The sequence below is a fragment of the Zea mays genome, chromosome 3 (assembly GCF_902167145.1).
Source record: "Zea mays cultivar B73 chromosome 3, Zm-B73-REFERENCE-NAM-5.0, whole genome shotgun sequence".
NCBI classification, from domain to species: Eukaryota; Viridiplantae; Streptophyta; class Magnoliopsida; order Poales; family Poaceae; genus Zea; species Zea mays.
Genome location: NC_050098.1, coordinates 186,054,784 through 186,075,450, shown reverse-complemented (window position 1 = coordinate 186,075,450; position 20,667 = coordinate 186,054,784). Strand labels below are relative to the sequence as shown.

Below are 20,667 nucleotides of genomic sequence, written 5' to 3'. Positions count from 1 at the left end.
ACCTCCATAAACCTAGACGAATTACACTTGGGACAGTACTTTGCATCCGCGTATTCTTTCCTAAATAGCACGCAGCCCTTCGGACAAGCATGAATCTGCTCATACGTCATCTTGAGTGCACGAAGTAGTTTCTGTGCCTCGTACATGCTCTTTGGCAGAACGTGATCATCCGGAAGCAGACTCCCAATAACCGCCAACAAGCCATCGAATGTGTCTCTACTCATGCTGTACTGCGACTTGAACACCATTACACGCCCAATGGCATCCAGTTGAGAAACCTTTGTCTGGCCGTGAAGGGGCTTCTGTGCCGCGTCGAACATGTCGTAGAACGCCTTTGCAGTCGGCTCTGGCTCGTCATCCATACATCCTCCCGTGTACTGTGCCTCCTGATAGTCGTTCAACATATCCGCTACCCCCACATCCGCGTCATAATCCTCTACACGTTGTCTCAGCACCTCCTCTCTCGTACGATGCACTTCACCATGAAATATCCACCGAGTATAGCCCGGCGTAAATCCATTCTTCCAAATATGTTCTACCATGGTCTTCTTTGGTTTTCTTTTCCGGTTGTCACATTTGCTGCACGGGCATGGGGCTAGACTCGCTCCTTTAGCAGCTTCGACGTATGCCCGTTCCACGAAATCATCGGTCTTTCTAATCCATTCAGTGGTGACATCGTTTCTTCCTCTACGGCCCGTGTACATCCACTCACGGTCCTCCATCCTATAACATATTTAACCAAAGCCTATCAACAAAAAAATCCGGCAGCACCTCCCCTGCACGGGGAGGTTTTCAAAGCCTGTAAATATAAGTAGCAGCACGATGGCTGACATCCACACATATACATATCCACACATATACATTAATGCCTAAATAACCACATAAACATATTTTGTGCAATTAAAAGACTTACCTAATGCAAGCAAAGTGACCACTAGAAACCTAACTCTATTTCACAATACACAATCACACACAAAAAAACTAACTCTATTTCACAACACACAATCAAAATGAGTTTATACCTAGTTGCTCGGCGTGGATGGTACACGACGGCGAACGGGCGTGACGGCGTGGAGGTCGCGACGGCGTGGAGGGCGCGACGACGGGCTTGCGAGGGCGTGGAGGGCACGACGGCGGCAAACCGGACAGCGAGGGGCACGTCGAGGGGCGCGACGGCGGCGAACCGGGCGGGCGCGGCGGGCGGCCCCGGCACGGCGAGGGCGAGGGCAAGCGGCGCGGGCGAGCGGCGGCCCCGACGCGGCGAGGGCGAGGGCGGACGGCCCCGGCGCGGCGAGGGCGAGGGGCGCGGGCGGGCGGCGGCCCCGGCGCGGCGAGGGCGAGGGGTGCGGGCGCGGCGGGCGGCCCCGGCACCGCGAGGTCGAGGGCGGGGGGCGCGGCGACGGCGAACCGGGCGACGAGGGCGCGGCGGCGGCGGTGAGTGAGAGAGTGAAGTGAGGAAGAAAGGTTAACTGGCGGTATGTATACGGTCTTTGCCGAGTGCCCGCGATCTGGCACTCGGTAAAGATTTTTTTAAAATTTTAAAATACACTTTGCCGAGTGCCCTAGATGTGGCACTCGGCAAAGGCGGCTTTGCCGAGTGTCATCCGGGAGACACTCGGCAAAGATTCTGTCATTACACTTTGCCGAGTGTCACCCTTTTGACACTCGGCAAAGCCCTCTTTGCCGAGTGTCACCTTTTGACACTCGACAAAGTGTATTTTCATTTTTTTATTTTGTCTCCCAAACTTTTTGTGATATGTTCCTACACTATGTAGACCTACATGTATCATTTATGGACAATTATAACATAGTTTCCATAGTTAGTAGATTTAGTTCGTTTATTTGAATTTCTTCGGAAAATTCAAATTTGAACTGCAGGTCACTCGAAACTTGGAAAACCGTGCATGAAAAAATGATATTCATGTTACTTAGCATAAGTTACGACCGATTGCAGAAGCATACCAGAAACTTCGAGCAACATGCTCACTAAACATGGCCGTGAACTTGACATCCACATGTTTAAAAATTGTATAAAACACAAACAAAGTCAGAAAATCATGAAACTTGTCCACGTGTCATGATATCATATGTACAAGCTGTGATAAAAATTTTAGAATGTTTGGAGAAAGTTGTGAGACACTATGTGTAGAAACCTAAGAGATCCACACTGAAACTCTTTGATTTCATGTGTAGTCCTCTAGGTTTCTACACATAGTGTCTCACAACTTTCTCCAAACATTCTAAAATTTTTATCACAGCCTGTACATATGGTATCATGACACGTGGACAAGTTTCATGATTTTCTGACTTTGTTTGTGTTTTATACAATTTTTAAACATGTGGATGCCAAGTTCACGGCCATGTTTAATGAGCATGTTGCTCGAAGTTTTCGTACGCTTCTGCAATCGGTCGTAACTTATGCTAAGTAACATGAATATCATTTTTTCATGCACGGTTTTCCAAGTTTCGAGTGACCTGCAGTTCAAATTTGAATTTTCCGAAGAAATTCAAATAAACGAACTAAATCTACTAATTATGGAAACTATGTTATAATTGTCCACAAATGATACATGTAGGTCTACATAGTGTAGGAACATACCACAAAAAGTTTGGGAGACAAAATTAAAAAAATGAAAATATACTTTGCCGAGTGTCTACTATGTGGCACTCGGCAAAGAAGCCTATTTGTCGAGTGCCAGCCGTTGGCTCTCGGCAAAGACTGACTGCCGTCAGCTCTGGGACGGCCGCTGACGGCTCTTTGCCGAGAGCCCCCTTTGCGGAGTGTTTGACACTCGGCAAACTTGTCTTTGCCGAGTGCCGCCTTGTGCCGAGTGTTCAGCACTCGGTAAAGGGTCTCTTTGCCGAGAGCCTAACTTTACCGAGTGCTGCACTCTGCAAAGCCTTCTTTGCCGAGTGCCCGACAAAAGACACTCGGCAAAGAATACAACATTCGGCAAAGCCTCCAGTAGTGATCGAGGTAACAAAAAATGCTTCAATTTTCTGGTCAGCTTCTGCTAGTTGAATTTGCACCTCTGGCCATCAGATCAATAACCAGAGATAAGGAGATGCTGCTACCTCTTGAATTTGTATAGCAAAAACCAATGCTTTACTGATGTCATTGCAGCATATGGCTATGTATTTTACCGGTGCCTTTTTACATTTCACCTTCGTATATATATATAGCTAATAATATCAGAAAACAGAAAGTACAATAATATACATGAAGCCAACATGTGATCACAAAGTCACACACTAACTTCCACAGCTGCATTGATCAAAAGACTCCGCTGACATCAAAACTGTCCTACAACTTTGGATCATCTGGAGTTGCTCCAGATTTTTTGCTTTACCCAATAATTTTAGCATGTGACATGTCTCCTTTCGCATCTTTCAAATCCTTTGATAATACAACTTTTACAGCAATGGTAAAGAAAAAAGTAGCTTCCACTAACTGAGCTTATTGTGTTACTGCCGTAATCTTGATATATGGAAGCAAACACAAAATTGTGAATATAAATATATCATAAAGAAAATGGAGAATCATGTGCTGATCTTGCCACAAATAGATTCTATAAATAGAGAGCAGGCCTTGTAAAAGTGACATGGAGGAAATGATCAGATTCATATGCTACAAACACTAAGAAACAAGTGGTAAATTCCAGTTTCATATTCAGTATTAATGAAGATAGTTATATCAGAACAGTTGGATGTACCAATAGTTGACAAGTGCAGTGCATGCGGTAGTTCACAATGATGGCCTTAAGAGCAAGCTATAGTAAGACAGCCCTTGGTGACAAGACCTATGAGTGTGCAGGAGTGTGCAGGACATAGATGCAAATGCAACAAACAGTTCCGGCGTAGACTCTGAGTGAGCAGCCACACAAGACTAACATAAACCAGTCATCTGTCATATATTCATCATACCTACTACTAACATCACTAAGCCTCAAACCCCCTGAATACACCTTACATGGTCCAAATGTTCCCTAATGCTACCTTTTCTGCATGTCACAAATGGCACTCCATTCCATTTCTTTGGTAAAAAACACCCAAACTCTACTGTCCACTGGAACACTTATAAGTCTTATATAGCAAATGGTATCCCAATATAAAGACCGCTAATATGCTCGCCTTTTTGAGTGGCAAAGAGATGGTGCCACATTGAATAGTACTAGGACTCTAAATCAGTTTTAATTATATCAAGTTTTAGCCACTTCAACTATTCCGAACTGTGCAACAAATCTCATCATGCAGCAATGCTTGATTGATAGTGTGGAAATAGTTGGAACGGCTTAAGATCTTAAGCCCTTAGGTTGCTGCCCATGTTCATTATATATAGTCAACACAATTGTTACATGTCCTTGTAGGACTTTGTTACTTAAGTTGTAGTAGGTCTAAACCAACTATATCTCTAGGATTCTATTTTTATACCTGATCATAAGTAATATATAGTTCTAACAGAGAACTCATGTTTGCAAAGAATTGGTCAAATGTGGTCAGTCATCAGCCCATCATAGATTCATAGTCATCCCCAACATCTCATCTCAGGGTTGGGTCCCATGAGGTCATGACTCCTGCAAAGTACACATGAGCTGCACATGACAGAACAGGCTCAGTACCTAATCAACTAAAACATGGGCCACCTCCCCATGAAAAGTTGAAAACTACAAACGAATTATTATGTATTGTCAGTGGTCCTGCAAAGAAACAACTGCTCGTGCTGAACAATGAAGCACCACAGAATGCCAGGCATATCAGTTGTAACATGTAGCAAATGACATATCAACAAATATTTCTCACCCTGATATTCTCTCCCTCTGTATGTGGTACTACATCTATTTGAATAATTTGATTGGTAGTCGGTACTACAGTGATACAATATATTTCCCTAATGGTATTTTATGACCAACCCCTAAACGTTTATAATCTCCAAACAAAGAAAAAAAGCTTTTATTCCCAACTTTCACAATGTGTTGCTAGTCATACAACATTCTATTATATAACTCAAACCACTAATAACCAAGACACTAACAAAGTGCTGGATCTTGAGATGAGATTCAGTGAATCCACCATTCCACCTAGAGTGCTCAACGGGTGTATGTAAATTTACACCAACAAATATCTTTGGTAGGCAGAGGTGTCTGCTGCCAATAAGCTCACATAAAAAAACTTTTACAGTTGGGACCTCAGCTAACAAGCAGATTGACATTCATGAGATCTGAGTTCTGCCACTAGAGTCAAAATAGTGAAATGACCTAATTCTAACATGGTAGAGTAACTTCATTCTATCATGAGTATTCAGACCATAACAGCATTACAAGACCATGGAAAACACAGCCCGGGCAGAAGTGTTCGCTTGGCTTTAATCTGTACCTATTTCTACTACTTTTACAATGTTTTTGTCTTTATGGATTGCAGCTGGCCGGCTTTAATCCGAAGCGAACAACCTGTACATTTCATGGTGATATATCCCCTCACCCTAGTAATCCAGGGGCTCTATCGAATTCACTCCTTCAAATCTAACCTGATGCAAAATGCCCCCACTTTAACCGCTAAAGTTGAGTTCAAGCACAAATAAAAAGAGAAGGATGCTCAAAATAGAAAATACTATTCATTTTGGAGCAAAAGGACTGCACAGATTTGTATGCATGATATTATTTCCATTTGCCACATGGCAAAATGAAAAGATAGAATAATCAGGTGAAGCAACTATTTTGCTACTTTGCATCTAAGGAATTCTCTCCCCAATCCGTCCTTTTCCTGGTGTAGACATTCTAGAGAGTAAAAAGTACAAAAACTGAGCACAAGGAAGCAAGCAACAAGCACGACCAGAATCTCATACCAGAGATAGTAATAGATGCAGCTGTAGATACATGAGTCCTATACACCACCAAGTCCCCTTTGCTGTCAGCAAGGAAGCTGATGACTCGCTATCTTCGCTGTGGAGGTCAGGCGGGGATGAGAGCCTTGTCTGTGGTGTCTTCTCGCTCCCGGCGTCGCGGGGTGCCATCGCAACTGAAGGTGGTGCCATGGCAGTGTTGCCAGAATCGCCGCGACCGAACATTTCCTTGGGCAGTAGAACCTTGGAGACGGCAAAGACTGCCACAGGATTTTGGTCGAACACTGTACGGGTGATGGATGCCTGCACGATGCCTGTGTCAATGGCGATGGAGCCATTGACACGGGTTATGTTTGAGAATTTTGCAAACATGGCACCGGCTACGGCGGGCTTCAGAAACTTGGCACCACCATCGTGGCAATTGAATTCGTAGCATTATAATCTTACACGGTTTGAAAATTTAGCATCGGTCTCTCTAAATGGTCATTAGCATATTTCTTTTCTCGTTTTGCCCTCGCGCCGTTTCTTCCCTGGGTGTGTCTCCCTCCGCCACGCCTTCTTCGACCTTGTTTTGCCCTCGCGTTCTCCACTTTTTTGTGTTGAGTTACCATTCCATTGCTGAAGAGGAGAGCAATCACTGGCTCTCTTCCTCTTCGTCTTCCGCATCCTCCTGAGCTTCCTTGTCCGAGTCGCTGCCGTTGTCATCGCCCCCGGTGGGGCTTGTGCTGTTCTGGTAATGCGACTGCTGCGGGGCATGCTAGTGGAGAACTGCACGCGCTGCTCCTCCAGCTGCCGGGCGGAGTCCAGGCGCTCCCGCTCCATCCGGAGCTCCTGATCCCTCTTGGCGCTCTCCACGCGCTCGTACACCTCCCCTAGCCGCCGGATCGCTTGCGCCAGCTCGCGCAGACCCTGCGCGCGGCTGACGCTGCTCTCCGCGCCGTTGTCCGCGGCGGCGGCGGCGGGCTCCTCCACGCGCTGCCTCTTGCCGTTCGCCACCGCGGACGGCGGGAACCCGTCGGAGGAGTCGGACGACGCCGACGGCTGGGGCAACGGCGACGGCATCCTCCACTTTGCCCCCGCGGAGGAGTGGAGGGGCGTGCGGGTGCGCTGCGGGAAGTTGATGCGCGGAGGGACCATGGGCCCGGCGCTCCGGGCTGCCGCCGCCGCCGTAGCAGCAGCAGCCGAGGAAGAAGAAGAATTGGGCTTGAGCAGCACGGGAGCGAGCAGGTCGTCGAGGCGGTCGAAGTAGCGCCAGTCGGAGTCGTGCTTGGCCTTCTCGACCTTGTACTTCTTCTTGAGCGTGTCGATGCGGTTCTTGCACTGGACGTCGGATTTGGGCGCCTTGGAGTAGCTGTCGCGAGAGGAGACGACCTCGGCGACCTCCTGCCACTGCGGGTGGCGGAGGCTGCCCCGGTCCAGCGCCACGAAGCGCTCCCCCCAGGCGTCGATGAGCGTGGAGGACGTGGCGGACGCCGTAGAGCTCCTGGAGCCCGACGACGAGCTCCCTCAGCACGGTGTTGAGCCCCGGGCAGAGGCCCCCGCAGGTGACGAGCGCGGCGCGCGCCGCGGCCGGGTCGACGGCGAGGTCCCGCCGGGGCCCCCTGCGGCGGTAGGCGACGAGCGGGGTGGGCGCGACGCGAGGGCAAAACGAGGTCGAAGAAGGCGTGGCGGAGGGAGACACGCCCAGGGAAGAAACGGCGCGAGGGCAAAACGGGAAGAAGAAATGTGCTAATGGCCATTTAGAGAGACCGATGCTAAATTTTTAAACCGTGTAGGATTATAATGCTACGAATTCAATTGCCACGATGGCGGTGCCAAATTTCTGAAGCCCGTCGTAGCCGGTGCCATGTTTGCAAAATTCTCGTTATGTTTAGGGTGAAGTGGCCAGCCTCGGTGTGCTCTGTGGCGAGAGTGGGCTGGACGGGGTTCACGATGGACTCGAGGGAGCCCAGCGGGTAGTAAGAGTGCAGCACATGGAAGCGGAGCACGACGGCCTTGCGCTCAGCGGGTAGGGACTGGAGGCGGTCGGTGGCGGGGAGGCCGGCAAAGGCGTCGTCGGTGGGGACGAAGACGGTGATGCCAGCACTGTGCTCGTCGGCCTCAAACTCACTCGCTACACCGGAGGCCTGCAACATGGAGGCCGCAACGTTGAACCCCCGCGCGTCGGTGAGAACCCGGGTGATGTTCACCGGCGGTGGCGGGCGGCTCTCAGAGGCGGCGAGGTCGAATCCGGAAGGTATGATAAGGCCACCCACCGCGAGCACGCTGAGATTGTATGGAACCGCGGTCACGGCGCCGAGGACTGTGGCATTCGATCCCGGGGACGGCGCCGGAGAGCGGACCACGACAGTGGAGTTGCCCCCCACGGTGAGGTTGACGGCGCCGAAGTCGGAGGGCGCGCGGCCCGTGGTTTGAAACAGCGTCGTCACGAGCTTCCCGGAGGGAGAGAGGCGGGCGAGGTCGAACGGGAAGAGGTACTCCAGCAGAACGTGATACCTCAGCACGTCGGCAATGTCGGCGCCAGCGCTAGCTACGAAAGCCGAGGGTGACTGCGGCAGGTTGGCATTCGGCACGGCCAGGAGCGTCAGGGACGACCTCCCGGACAGCTCGCTGGCCACGGGGGTGGATGCCAGCAGACGCGCAAAGTCCGCGAAGTTGGGAAACGCCGAGAGCACGGCCGTCACGTCGACTCCAGATGCCGGGGAAGGCAGCGCCGCCGCCACGAGCAGCACCGCCGCCGCTGCCCCGAGCGCGAGGCACGACGAGACGGGAGCGGCCCCCAAGCCTCTCGCCATCTCGCCGCCAGTGGAGGAGCAGTGGAACGGGGAGTGAGGGGAGTGACGAGTGAGGAGCGAGGAGCAGACAGATGACGACGACGAGGCCACGAGGGGAAGAGAAGAAACGGGGGTTGCCTGATGAGAGGGGAATATTTTGGTCTTTTCTCCCCCTCGCCTTTCCTCTACGGTGGTTCACGGAATCACGGTTCTCTGCTTGAGGTTTTCTTTGCTGTCTGAATGTGACTTGAGGTTGAGGTGTGGGAATAATGGCGTGGGTGTGTAGTGACTTGGACTGTAGCAACTACACCAGCTCCCAGCCCGCCAGGCTTTTGCAAAGTTTCTACCATGATGTTGGTCTCGTCAGTTGTCACGTGTGCCTTGGTTCTTCTCTTAGTGCCCGTTCGGTTCTTCCGGAATGCTTTACTGGATTGGTTCCGGATTAGAGTAGTTCACAAATTTGTATTAGCTTGATAAGTTGGAATGGTTCCGGCCTCCAATCTGGACTAAACGAACAGAGCCTTAGACTCCACCGCTTTGGTTGCTTAGGCAAATTCCCAACTTCGCGGAAACCTTACATCAGATGCGCTGACACAATCTAAACAGCAAAACGTTACATAGGAACCCACCTGACCCTATATCCCAAAATATCATGCTCGGATCCCGTTTATCTAGAATTTTTCTACCGCTTTAATTGACATGCCAGTGTCCAAATTAGGCCAACTGTAAGTGTGAAGGTGGTACGACTGTACGAGTATGCCTCTAGAATGATTACTTTAGTTAGGGGGGAAACCTTGATCCAATCGTAAAAGCACCGTGGCAAAAGATGTACCATCGCAATCAAGAACAAACAAGCAAGCGAGGAACTCAGCTCCATGCACAAGTGATTTCACGAGGAAATTTTGTTCTCAGCACACCAGCTTTCTTTTCCAAATGCTGGATGAAGGATGATGGCGTGTATGAAGATGAAAGACCATCCCCCCTGATCGTAAAACCTGCTTCAGATCACCGATGTTAACAATATTGTGGTTCCCACACAATAAACTCAACCAACGAGCACAATGACATGAAGAGACCACATTACCTTTCCCATGATGTACTTGATCATTCTGACAATATATCACTAGAAACGCAATGCACTAACATACCCCGCTTGTTTTTCCAGTAACATCAAGAGAGCAAGAATCTAATAGTATGCCACTTACTTTTAGGCGGCTTCCATCTTTGAACTGATAGTGATTGCTTAGTATCCAACCAAGTAACAACAAAAGGCAAGTAAAAACATGTAATACATTAAATAAGTAACAAACAAAAGGACAAATCATTGAGATAGTATACTTGAGAAATTAGTAAAAAAAAGGCAAAATAAACAATATTCGTCTTGCTACAAAATTGTGTATGACAATTTCTTCATGGTTCATCAATGTACAAGGAGGACAAGGGATCTTAGTACTACACAAACAGATTAACACTGGCTGTTAAGGAATAGCCCTAGATATGGTTACATACATTCTAGACATGGATCAGTGTATTGTTAGTGCCAGGGTTAAATGTAAAGATTCAATATATCTCAGTCGGGATGCTTAGAGGACATGGAACATCTCACCACCACACTGCATATGAAGATTAAGGAGTGGGTGGGTATGCCGTGACACTGAGAAAGAAATGGGGTCAGTGAGTCAAGATACAACTTTTAGATGCTATCTGGCCATGATGGATTTGGAGTTTCTCATTTGTTTGAACGGCACATGCAATCAGGGCATGGAAAGGTGTATACAGATTCATTTGCTCTTTTTATTTCAATACCCTTCACGTCACTATGTGCTCTCATATTGAACAATTGACGTTTCAGTGACTTCCATCTGCACACAACCAAAACTGATATTAACAAGCTGAAAATTTCATGTTTGAGAGTTGAGAATATAACGGCACTGAAGATAAAGATAACCAAACCTCTAATAATGAGTATGGCACTGAAGATAAAGATAAACAAATGTCTAATAATGAGTATGGCACTGAATATAAGGGCACTGAACATACCCAATACGTGGACTATCAAAGAGTATAGCCAATCTTCTTTTATCGGGCTTAATTGTCTTCGCATGGCCACCATACAAGTATCTTCTATGCCCAATAAGAAAATGAGGAAAATTTCCACCTTGTGTGGTCACAAAAACCTCACTATGAACACAGACACTGTAGTCAATAGCTGCCATCCTTGAGGAGAAGTTCTGCAGACATGCGTTGTTTGAGTAAATACTCAAAAGAAAAGGTCAGTAAAACAAATAAATGCAGTTATTTACAAACTTTTGTTTGGTCCGAACGCCTCTTGTAACATGAAGTTAAAGGAAAATTTCTGGAACAGGCGGCCGAGGCTTAGCATTGAGGATTTGAACTCCCTTGCAAAACCCTTTAAAGAAGAGATCTTTCAAGTCATTGAAAATTTGGAAGTTGACGCAGCACCAGGTCCAAATGGATTTGGAGGTGATTTCTTCAAAAACTTTTGGCATATCATTAAAGAGGACATTTATAAGATGTTCAAGGATTTCCACGAAGCAGAAGTAGACATGCAACGGTTGAACTTCGGAGTAATCATGCTCATCCCCAAGATCAGGGATGCCAGTAGCATCAAACAATACCGGCCCATTTGCCTTCTAAATGCAGACTTCAAAATATTCACTAAAGTGCTCACAAATAGGCTTTCTGCGGTGCCCAAGGGGCTCATCGGAGGGAACCAGACTGGCTTCTTGAAAAACTGAAACATTTTAGAAGGGGTCGTCATCTTGCACGAAGTTGTGCACGAGTTGAAATCTAAAAAAAAGAAGAGTCTGTTGTTGAAAATCGATTTTGAAAAAGCTTAGGACAAAGTCAGGTGGGATTTCCTAGAGGAGGTCATGACATCCAAGAATCTCAGTGTGTTGTTAGAGGAGGGGGTGGCCAAAGGGCATATCGCCGGGGTGTTAGGAGATCTCATTCCAGGGGGCATTTCCCAGTTCCCACATCCAGTACGCTGATGACACGGTGATAATGATTGATGGCTCTGATAGGTCCATTCTTAACCTGAAACTTATCCTCTATTGCTTCTAATGGATGTCAGGGCTGAGGATAAACTTTCACAAAAGTGAAGTGTACGTCTTTGGGTTTGCTCAACATGAACAAGAAAGGATGGCAAATATGCTCAATTGTTCGCTGGGAGCTCTCCCCATGAAGTATCCAGGTATCCCAATTTCAGATTGTTGGTTAAAAACCTCAGCGTTTAAGTACATCATGGAAAAAAGGCTAGACCGATGGAAGGGTAAACATTTGTCCTCAGGGGGAGGCTCACTTTGACCAACTCCTGTTTAAGCAGCCTACCCACTTACACAATGGGTTTCTATCTTTTCCCATAGAACTTCACCAGAAAATGAATTCTTTCTGGTCCATTTTTTTTTGGCAAGGGGCTGAGGGTAGAAACAGTTACCATATGGCTAAATGGGATTTGATTACTAGGCCATGGGACCAAGGTGGTCTGGGAATCGTTGATACCTTAATCATGAATGAATGTCTGCTTGTTAAATAGATCTGGAGAATATCTCAAGGCTCTGAAGAAACTTGGTACAAAATTCTCAAAGCCAAATATATGCCAGATAACAACTTCTTTCTCTCCAAGAACAAAAAAGTATCGCAATTCTAGAAAGCTTTACACAAAGTAAAACACTTTTTTCAGTGGAGGCAGTGAACAAAGTCAATAATGGGGAGGGTACTCTATTCTAGATGGACATTTGGATGGGCGAGGTGCCTCTGAGCGTTGGATATTCCAGGTTTTTGACATCTGCTCGAACAAAAAGGTTCGGGTTTCTGACTGCCTGGAGGATGGAAGTTGGAATTTGGATTTTACTAGAACTCTTACGACCTCTGAATTTGATGAGTGGATGGACATGTGTTCTGAGCTTCAGGAATACACATGTTCTCAAGGAGACGTGGTGTCCTGGGCATTGGACAATTCTCACCAGTTCACTACAAAGTCTCTTTACAGGTTTAGAACAGATGGGGGAATCTCTAAAAACATCCATTGTATAATCTGGAAGTGCAGGGTACCTTTGAAAATCAAGATCTTCCTGTGGCAACTTTATAATAGGAAAATTCAAGGTGTGATGGTAATGAAAAAAAGAGGTTGGAAAGGCTGTGGATCTTGCTCCCTGTGTGGAGAAAACAAAATTATTGATCACATTTTTGTGCACTGCGCGTTAGCCAAATATGTATGGTGCTGCTTGTATCTTGTCTTTGGTCTGGACCAGGCGCGGAGCGCTCGGTATGGCGTGGTATGGCGCGCGCCATACCTTAGCCTGGCCGTCGTAATATATTCTCTGCTCATGGCTTGTTCTCTCCGACGCTCTACTCTCTCCAGCTCATGTACAATGTGTGTAGTGTCGCAATCAACAGGCCTCCTCGAACTCAAGTCCATGCGGCCACCAGACACAAGTTTGCGCTCGCACTGCGACTACCAGCTACAATGTCGCTGAATGGAACCATGGCCATACCTTATTTTCTTTGTGCGCTCCGCCACTGGTCTGGACCCTCCCCCCAGATCGATGGAAGACTTCTTTGGGAACTGGGTAGTCCCTCAGCTCAAGGGGGGCCGTACTCTTTACCTTTTCATGTTTGCAGGTCTGTTTTGGGCCATGTGGTGTAATCGGAATAGGATGGCGATCGAGAGGAGGTTTCCTAGCAGTCCACCTGTGATCTTGTATACTCCATATCATTTCTGCAGACCTGGGACTCCCTTACTCAAAGCCGAAAGACCAGGAGAAGGCGAGGTGCTGGATCAGTTCCCTGAAGCAATGGCTTAGTAACTCCCAGCTGGCGGTTGGAGAGGTGTCTGACATCGGGACCATCTGAAGCGGCCTCTTTCTGGAGTGTTGGTTCGTGGCCTAGAGTCTGGAAGGGAGTGTGTGCGCCTGTGTGTGCTGGTGGTCGTTTTCCTTTGGTTTTTTGCAACTCTCTAGTGTGTCTGTTCAGAGTGGTCGGTTCTTGTTATCCTGGCCTGTATCGTTGGATCTTTTATATGCTTTCTTAAAAGCAGAGTAATAAAATGTTCCTTCAAAAAAATGCAGTTATCCTATACTACCTTGAATGGAGCAAGTTCTTCATCCAGTGCCAATGTTTCTTTTGTCTGCAAGAGGGGGAACATTTCAAGGAGAGGAGACATGTTCTTTTCTGCTTTATATATCCTTCCAGAAGCTAAATATATTGCAGTATTATTGTTAAAACCCATTCCACGCAGCATTAATCCAACCTAAGCAGCACAAGTACAAGCATGTAAAGGTTCAGAATCGTCATATTTGCTTGAAGATAAAATTCATGAAGCTTCTTTCCAAGCAGAAACACCATCTTTTAAATACAGACATACCTCCAAAGGAGTCAGTGGACATTTCCCATTCATCCTTATTGCTCCAGGCCTTATTACACGTCCTGGCCTTGTAAATTTCCCTCTCCAACCTTTTTCCCTAGCTGCATCCAGTTCCTTCTTCTCATTGTCACCACCATCAAAGACACAACAAGAGAAGGCTACCATATCCTGAAAAAGGAATGGTTAGTGATTGATAATTCTCCAGTCTACTCACCATGGACATACCATCAGACAACAAAAACGAACAGAAAAGTAAACTTGGGTGTTTCCTGTACACCCTTGGAATATTTAATTGTTTCAGGAACAAATGGGGATAGAAAACCAACCTCTTCAAAGCGGAGATGCACTGCTACATATTTCCCATTATTTTCAGCACTTTTTTCTCTCATCCGAGAAATTAAAGTGTTAGATATAGTAGTGATTGGTTTAGAAAATTTTAGGGCTTCAAAATTTGCTAGACATCGTAGACGTTGAACAGCTGGAGGAGCATCAAATGACAGCCGGTTTGCAAAAGGTGATATCCTTATGAGTCTGAAATTTAGAGGCAAGTTTAAAGTTCACATAAGCAAATAATAACTAGTACTTGGGGATATGACAAAATAGCAGATAGCTTCAAAACTGCAGATCAGTATTGGCTTCAACCAACCTTTCTTCGATCAACTTAGGGAGAACAATATCTTCATAGAATTGAATAGGAGACCAAGCTTTTATCTTGAAATTAAATGCATTGCTCAGATTGTGACCAAATCGCTCCATTATGAACTCAGGCACCTTGTCAATCACCCGGACATCATTTTTTAAGCGTTCGATAAAGTAATCCTCGTCATAGATATCACTAAATTTGCTGTATAAAAAAATAATGTAAGTAGCTTCATTTGCGCTGTAGTAAGCAAAAAATCGTGTCACTAATTGAAGAACTCTATCATTTGGTATGTCACTAGATAAAGAAGGTTAATTATTTTCAAAATCACCACAATGTTAACAGGAGATCTACAAATGAAACCACAAACTCTGTACATAACAGATGTTAGTGAAAAATGAGCATATGTATAGTGGTTTCTCAAGTGGGATTATACTGATATGAACTAGCGCTTTAAAATTCAGTATTCACCTTAATGAAGTATCAGGCATTAAACATAATGTTGCAGGGAGGCATGCAAAAAAAAAGGAAAATACTTCCGACACCAATTTTTATAAGGTGTATTTGATCAAAAAAAATCAATCTTACAAGATTTTGGCAAACAATTAGTGAAATTATATGAAATTTCAGTGTAGAAAGTTAAATAACTGGATTAGTAGTCCAAAGAAGTTTTATATAATATTGATTTTGCAAAAAGTGACAATATACTCTAAGAGAAATAAAAGGTGAAAATATGTTTACGAAGATTTCCTAAAACCAAATGTGCACTATTAGAACGAATAGAGGGATTAGTTCACAACAGTTGAGGTTTTATGAGCATATAGCACGATCAAGCCCAACATAGCATGCATATGTTATGGATGTTGGGCCCACGACAGCCCAGCCTGTGCTGGCATGAACAGTACCGGTGGTACTGTGGCGCAGCCTATAATGTCCTCGCTGAGTAGAATAAGGATTAGGAAAGAGATTAGATTAGATCAATTAGAAGGATTTGATCACTCAGAGATAGGATTAGATTTAGGTCAATTAGAGATAGGATTGGATATGCTTCATTATGATCTGATTGGGCCTTCCTTAGGTGGCCAAGAGTCCTCTATATATAAAGAGAGGTGATGTACCAAGAAGGAAAAGGAGTGAAGAAAGAACATAAAATCCAATTCCCCCAAATAATCTAGTCTCCCTCCACACCAACTTTGTTCGGACATCTTACTGGCAATGGTTATCCCCCAAATGATCTAAGGATCATAACAGCATCATTTTGCAACTTGTATGTGCCGATTAGGGTTCTGGGATTCGGTCCGAATTGACAAAACTTCGGCAAAATCTGCCCATTTCTGTGAGGCCCGAACCCCGAACAACATCATACTGGTAAAAAACTTGGGTCCAGTTTGAATTTTTAATCTATGTTCTAGAGTTCGAACAAGTTCTTCCTTCGATATAAAATTGCAAACCAATCAAGCTTAGTACAGTTGTTTAATCCACATGCCTTTAGGTTAAATTGTATCAAATTCAACCAAATCTCATCTTAACATGAACATTTTGACCAGTCAACACAACAGAATTCCAGCCCAGTTTCTTCTGAAATTCACCGATTTTGGCTGGGTATGAAATTTTTCTTGTTTTGAATCTCAGAACCCTGGTGAGGATTGCTACAGTTCTTGCTAATTATGGCTATTTTGAGGTGATGATGAATTCAACATTCTTTAGATTAACACAAGGATTGGTGCAATGACGAGAATACATAGACAATGAAAGGGCACATAAAAGTCAGGACTCAGGAGAGGGAGGAACACCTAGGATCCCTCCAAATGCTGTGATAATGGAAGTTTGGGATTACAAGAGTCGCATTCAGAAAGCCAGCAACAGCAACTGCATTGCAAATCTGCAAAACAAGTTTTTAAGAAACAACAGGAATGAAATTAGCAAACAGGATTACAACATAAATCATGCAAAGTGGTAATATGTTGACGAAGGCCCTCAGGTCGAAGCTAAATACCGATGTTCGTTGTTGATTCAAACCACCATTAGCCTCAATGTATATGTAGCCATTTGATTCAGGCAAGCCTACCAAAAATAATTAGATACCATTAGATAACTCCCCCAAAATAAAATTGGTATAATACAAAATGGCACCTCTTAATAAAGCATACAAATAAAGTGTTATGTAATAGTAAAGTAAAATATGCCATGCACAAAATATAATATTGCAATTGCAATTGCAATCCAAAGGTCTATACGCCTCTATCAACAGCTCATTAGCAATTTAGCATTATGTGTTCTACTGTTCTTGCTCAAATAATGTACTCTATAAGCAAAATGCTCAGAACCTGAGGTAGACTGACCTCAGGACATGCACCAGCCAGGTCTGGAAATGACAAGGCCTGCTGTTGAGGCCGTCCAAATTCCAAAATAGCCCGATAACATTGATGAGAACATAAATTTTAGACAATATTTGATACTTCAACATTTTAATAAGAACTACAATTTCAACATAGGTCCCAAGCCTATGTTGTGATGTAAGTTTTAATACAGAAATCACTGCTGAGAATGTTCCATTTTTATGAAAAGAAATATTTTAGAGGCCATAAGCTGCAACTGAACCAATAAAAGGCACCATATGCATGGACCTTTAGCACTTGGCAATACACAACTGCACATAAGATCTATCGAATTGGATCACCATATAATAATAATCAGGTAACCTAAACCCGAACACAGTGAATGGTACCTTTGAAGAATGGAACAAGCTAGCTTCTTTTGAAATCAACAGACATGTCAGCATGAATAGACTACTATTTGAAATATTGCAGCTTGTGAATTATTAAATATGACTTGTAACATGAAAAAGAAAATTGGCATACCATTGGTATTATTGCTTATGCAAGGTCTCCAAACACCACCTCTGTAAGCATGCCGCCATACAGCTGCTAGCTACAAAAGTCAGAAATATCACTATGAATAAAACTAAACACAAATACAAAACATCCACAATTGAACTTAAGATAAACATGCAAATTGGGGCAGGAGCAGGACAAGTTAAATGACAAGTTCCAAGCAATAGAACGAAACAACAATTTTGTACCATGAAGAATATACTACATTGTAACATCTGGCACCTGAGATGATGCAAACGAATACAACAAATTCAAGTATCCAACAAACAGTAGAATACCATTACCCTAGCCCTAAACCATTCCACAACGGCAGACAAAATGTTGCAGATTTTATACACCATATGTGAAGAACTGAAGATAACAAAACACATATGCCTTCTTACCAAGAGAATTAGGTACAAAGGTATTGATATAACAACAGGGCAGATGCATATGTTATTATCTGCCATAGACCTTTAAACTATGGGGAAATCAGTCTATCGCTTTTTTTATACGAGGATGACCCCATTTCTATTATTTTCATAACAGAAATACAGAGTTCAGGCTGCAACAACCAAGAGATCATAGCAACCAGCCAACTGACAGAAACTAACACCAGGAAACTAAAAAAGCTGCTGGGGTGGCAGGATCAACCTAGAACAGTTCAACTTATTCATCGAGGATAATGTCAGGAAACTTGTTCTATAACTTAGTTATCCTAAGATACAGAGTATCTAGGAGTTGAGAAGGTAATTTGATTTACCAAAGTTCCATGCATTTGAATAATATAATCTGAGGAAACTTGTTCTGTTTTTGGACTATAATGAATTTGGCAATTCACCGAGAACATGTCAAGCATTGAGGGTGTTATAACAGCAAAAAATGTGGATTATAAAAAACACAAATGGGAGGTATTACACAAATTACCTGTACACAAACTTTTGTGTATTTTACTCCAGGTTTTTTAACTATACACAAAAAGGTGATATGTAAACACACCATTGTATTGTCGCAACGGTTGATCTAACAAAATTCCCATATCCAGTGATATGATTCTGACCAAGCCAACCATTGTGATTGAATAATATTCCATGATCCCCACAGTCTGAAACAGGTATCAACTGGTGAAATGACATCGGTTTGGTCTTGTCATTCACTGCACACATGCCCGAACTAGCTTATAAAATATAAAATCGGTACTCCACAGTCCACACATATTTATATGAGTTTATTGTCATTCTCCAACAACTAGAAGATAACTCAATCCAAAACTTCGACCGAATCAGCTGTCACTAAAATAAATTCACAAGCACACACTTCAGTGTCTCTGCTCGGTTAGTTAACATGCTTACTGTTAGGTGTGTCAGACAATAGTACGGAACACCAGAAATTTGACACCCGATCAAACAAAACCACTAAATATTTCCACCACAAGCATAAATCCCAGTCCAGTAGATGGGGGTGCTCATGCGCAGGAGTAACTAACCGCGTCGGTGGCATTATCGGCGTCCATGTCGGCGCGGAGACGGGCGTAGAGCTGCGGGCTGCGGTACATTGACCCGGGCGCCGGGCGCGGGATGATGCGGGGCACACTGTCGAGCGAGATAGAGCCCATGTAGAGCAGCATCGCCGCCACGTACAGCAGTGGCGCAAAGAGGAACACAGCCTGCCGCCGCAGCAGCGCCGCAAGCACCGCTCGCGCAACCCTCCGCACCGCGCCCCCGCCCCAGCCCGCGTCCGCGCTGGCCCTCGCAGACCATCCTCCCTTCGCCGAGGCCCTCCTCCCCCACGCGCGCCGCGGCGACGACGGAGGCGACGGCACGACCGCCCCGGTCCCCGAGATGCCCAGCCGGCTGTACGCGTGGTTCTGCATCGAAGCCTCCAGGGACCCGGGACCTCCGAGTATGGGCGACCACGCGTCGCCCGGGCTCTGGGCTGGAGTCCAGAGCTCGAGTTAGGGCTTCTCGCACGCGATCGCGCCTCCGCGGCGGCGTGGAGCGGGAAAAAAACGAAGGAAACCAACGGGCGGCGGCGGCGGCGGGACGGTGGCGCTGCGCTTTTGCGGGGAGACGGCGGGGGCACATGTGCGCGGCGCGTGACCGCGTTCGCGTGCGCCGTGCCGGGCGGGTTTCGGGGCTCGACTCGACCGCTCTCGGGTGGGTGGCACAGTGCTGGACTGCTGGTTAGTGGCCCGGTGCGGTTGGGTTGGTGCCTTGGTGGTTTCGGTGCGTCGGATTTCAGAAATTTTGTGCTTTTGAGGCGTGGGTTCGGTCGCACGCCGTAGCGGTAGCGCTGACCGAGTGACGGCGATTTGGCTTTTGGGTGTTCTTTTTCAGACTGACTCCAACGAAGTCACGTAAACCGTTCTCTTATATTTATAAAATTTTCCGCTCTATATGTTTATTAAAAATGTTTCTCTAATCTTGTTATGCTAAATATGCTGTCTTATTTGTATACAGAAACTATCTTTTTTTTCTTTTCTATCCATGTGTATGATTTCAACAAATTAAGCAAAACTCAAATTTATATAAGAGATTCGGGGATATAACAAATATGTATATAAAAAACATTAAAATGTATCTCTAATGTAATATTTAACATATAGAGGACATTGATAGATAGAGGACGTTGATCAGAGGTGAGAACTTTTAAAGAAAGTAGTTTAACAAATATGTATATACAAAAATCTCTACTATACTTAAAGCATCAGTTTCAACAGTCGTCCTGCGCCATCTTTTAAAAAAAAACTCTACATTTCTTCCAAATCAACTCAGCGTAAAATGTTTAAAAACGATGCAGGAGGTAGGGTTTAAACCCACACCCTGATGGAAGAAGGGTGTGAGACATTTGGCAAATGTGTCTAACCAGAAGAACATAAATTGTACATATGTATATATGATTTTATAATATTGAATATAAATTATACATATGTATATATGATTTTTTGTAAAATAAAAAAAATAATCGTGTGTCGGATCGGGCCAGCACTACGGGCCGACGCTACAGCTCAAGCACCGTATGACGCTCGTGCCGAGTTGGCCCAGGCACTACTAAATGGATCGTGTCTCGGGCCGGCTCGTCAGACACGGTCTATTTGGCCATCTATACCTCTGTACGATAATGATGGTCATCGCCTCAGTTGACACCACCTC

General features: G+C 45.2%; 3 protein-coding genes across 4 annotated transcripts; all 3 read right to left on the bottom strand.

Moving 5' to 3' along the window:
• Nucleotides 1–3,089: 3,089 nt before the first annotated feature.
• On the bottom strand, nt 3,090–8,634 carry LOC103651026 (fasciclin-like arabinogalactan protein 4). Its single transcript, XM_008676618.4, has 2 exons — nt 7,708–8,634; nt 3,090–6,190 (listed from the first exon to the last, which is right to left on the bottom strand). Exons 1-2 carry the CDS (start codon nt 8,632–8,634, stop codon nt 5,837–5,839), a joined length of 1,281 nt encoding a protein of 426 aa, XP_008674840.1. The 3' UTR covers nt 3,090–5,836.
• Nucleotides 6,474–7,578, bottom strand: LOC111591136 (trihelix transcription factor ASIL2-like). The gene is given in 3 exon segments (XM_023302026.2): nt 6,474–6,604; nt 6,607–7,344; nt 7,458–7,578. Coding segments are annotated over 3 exon segments (990 nt in total).
• A 1,255-nt stretch (nt 8,635–9,889) lies between the features above and the next one.
• LOC103651025 (O-fucosyltransferase family protein) lies at nt 9,890–19,668 on the bottom strand. Of its 2 annotated transcripts, NM_001330525.1 has the most exons (10): nt 19,002–19,611; nt 17,504–17,573; nt 16,639–16,706; nt 16,436–16,524; nt 14,649–14,846; nt 14,329–14,533; nt 14,003–14,170; nt 13,721–13,888; nt 10,654–10,844; nt 9,890–10,475 (listed from the first exon to the last, which is right to left on the bottom strand). In NM_001330525.1, the coding sequence occupies exons 1-10, from the start codon at nt 19,386–19,388 to the stop codon at nt 10,343–10,345; spliced, it is 1,677 nt and encodes a 558-aa protein (NP_001317454.1). In that variant the 5' UTR covers nt 19,389–19,611; the 3' UTR covers nt 9,890–10,342. The 2 variants fall into 2 exon arrangements, with proteins under 2 accessions (NP_001317454.1, XP_008674839.1); XM_008676617.3 differs by lacking the exon at nt 13,721–13,888 and having other exon boundaries at nt 19,002–19,668.
• Nucleotides 19,669–20,667: the final 999 nt, after the last annotated feature.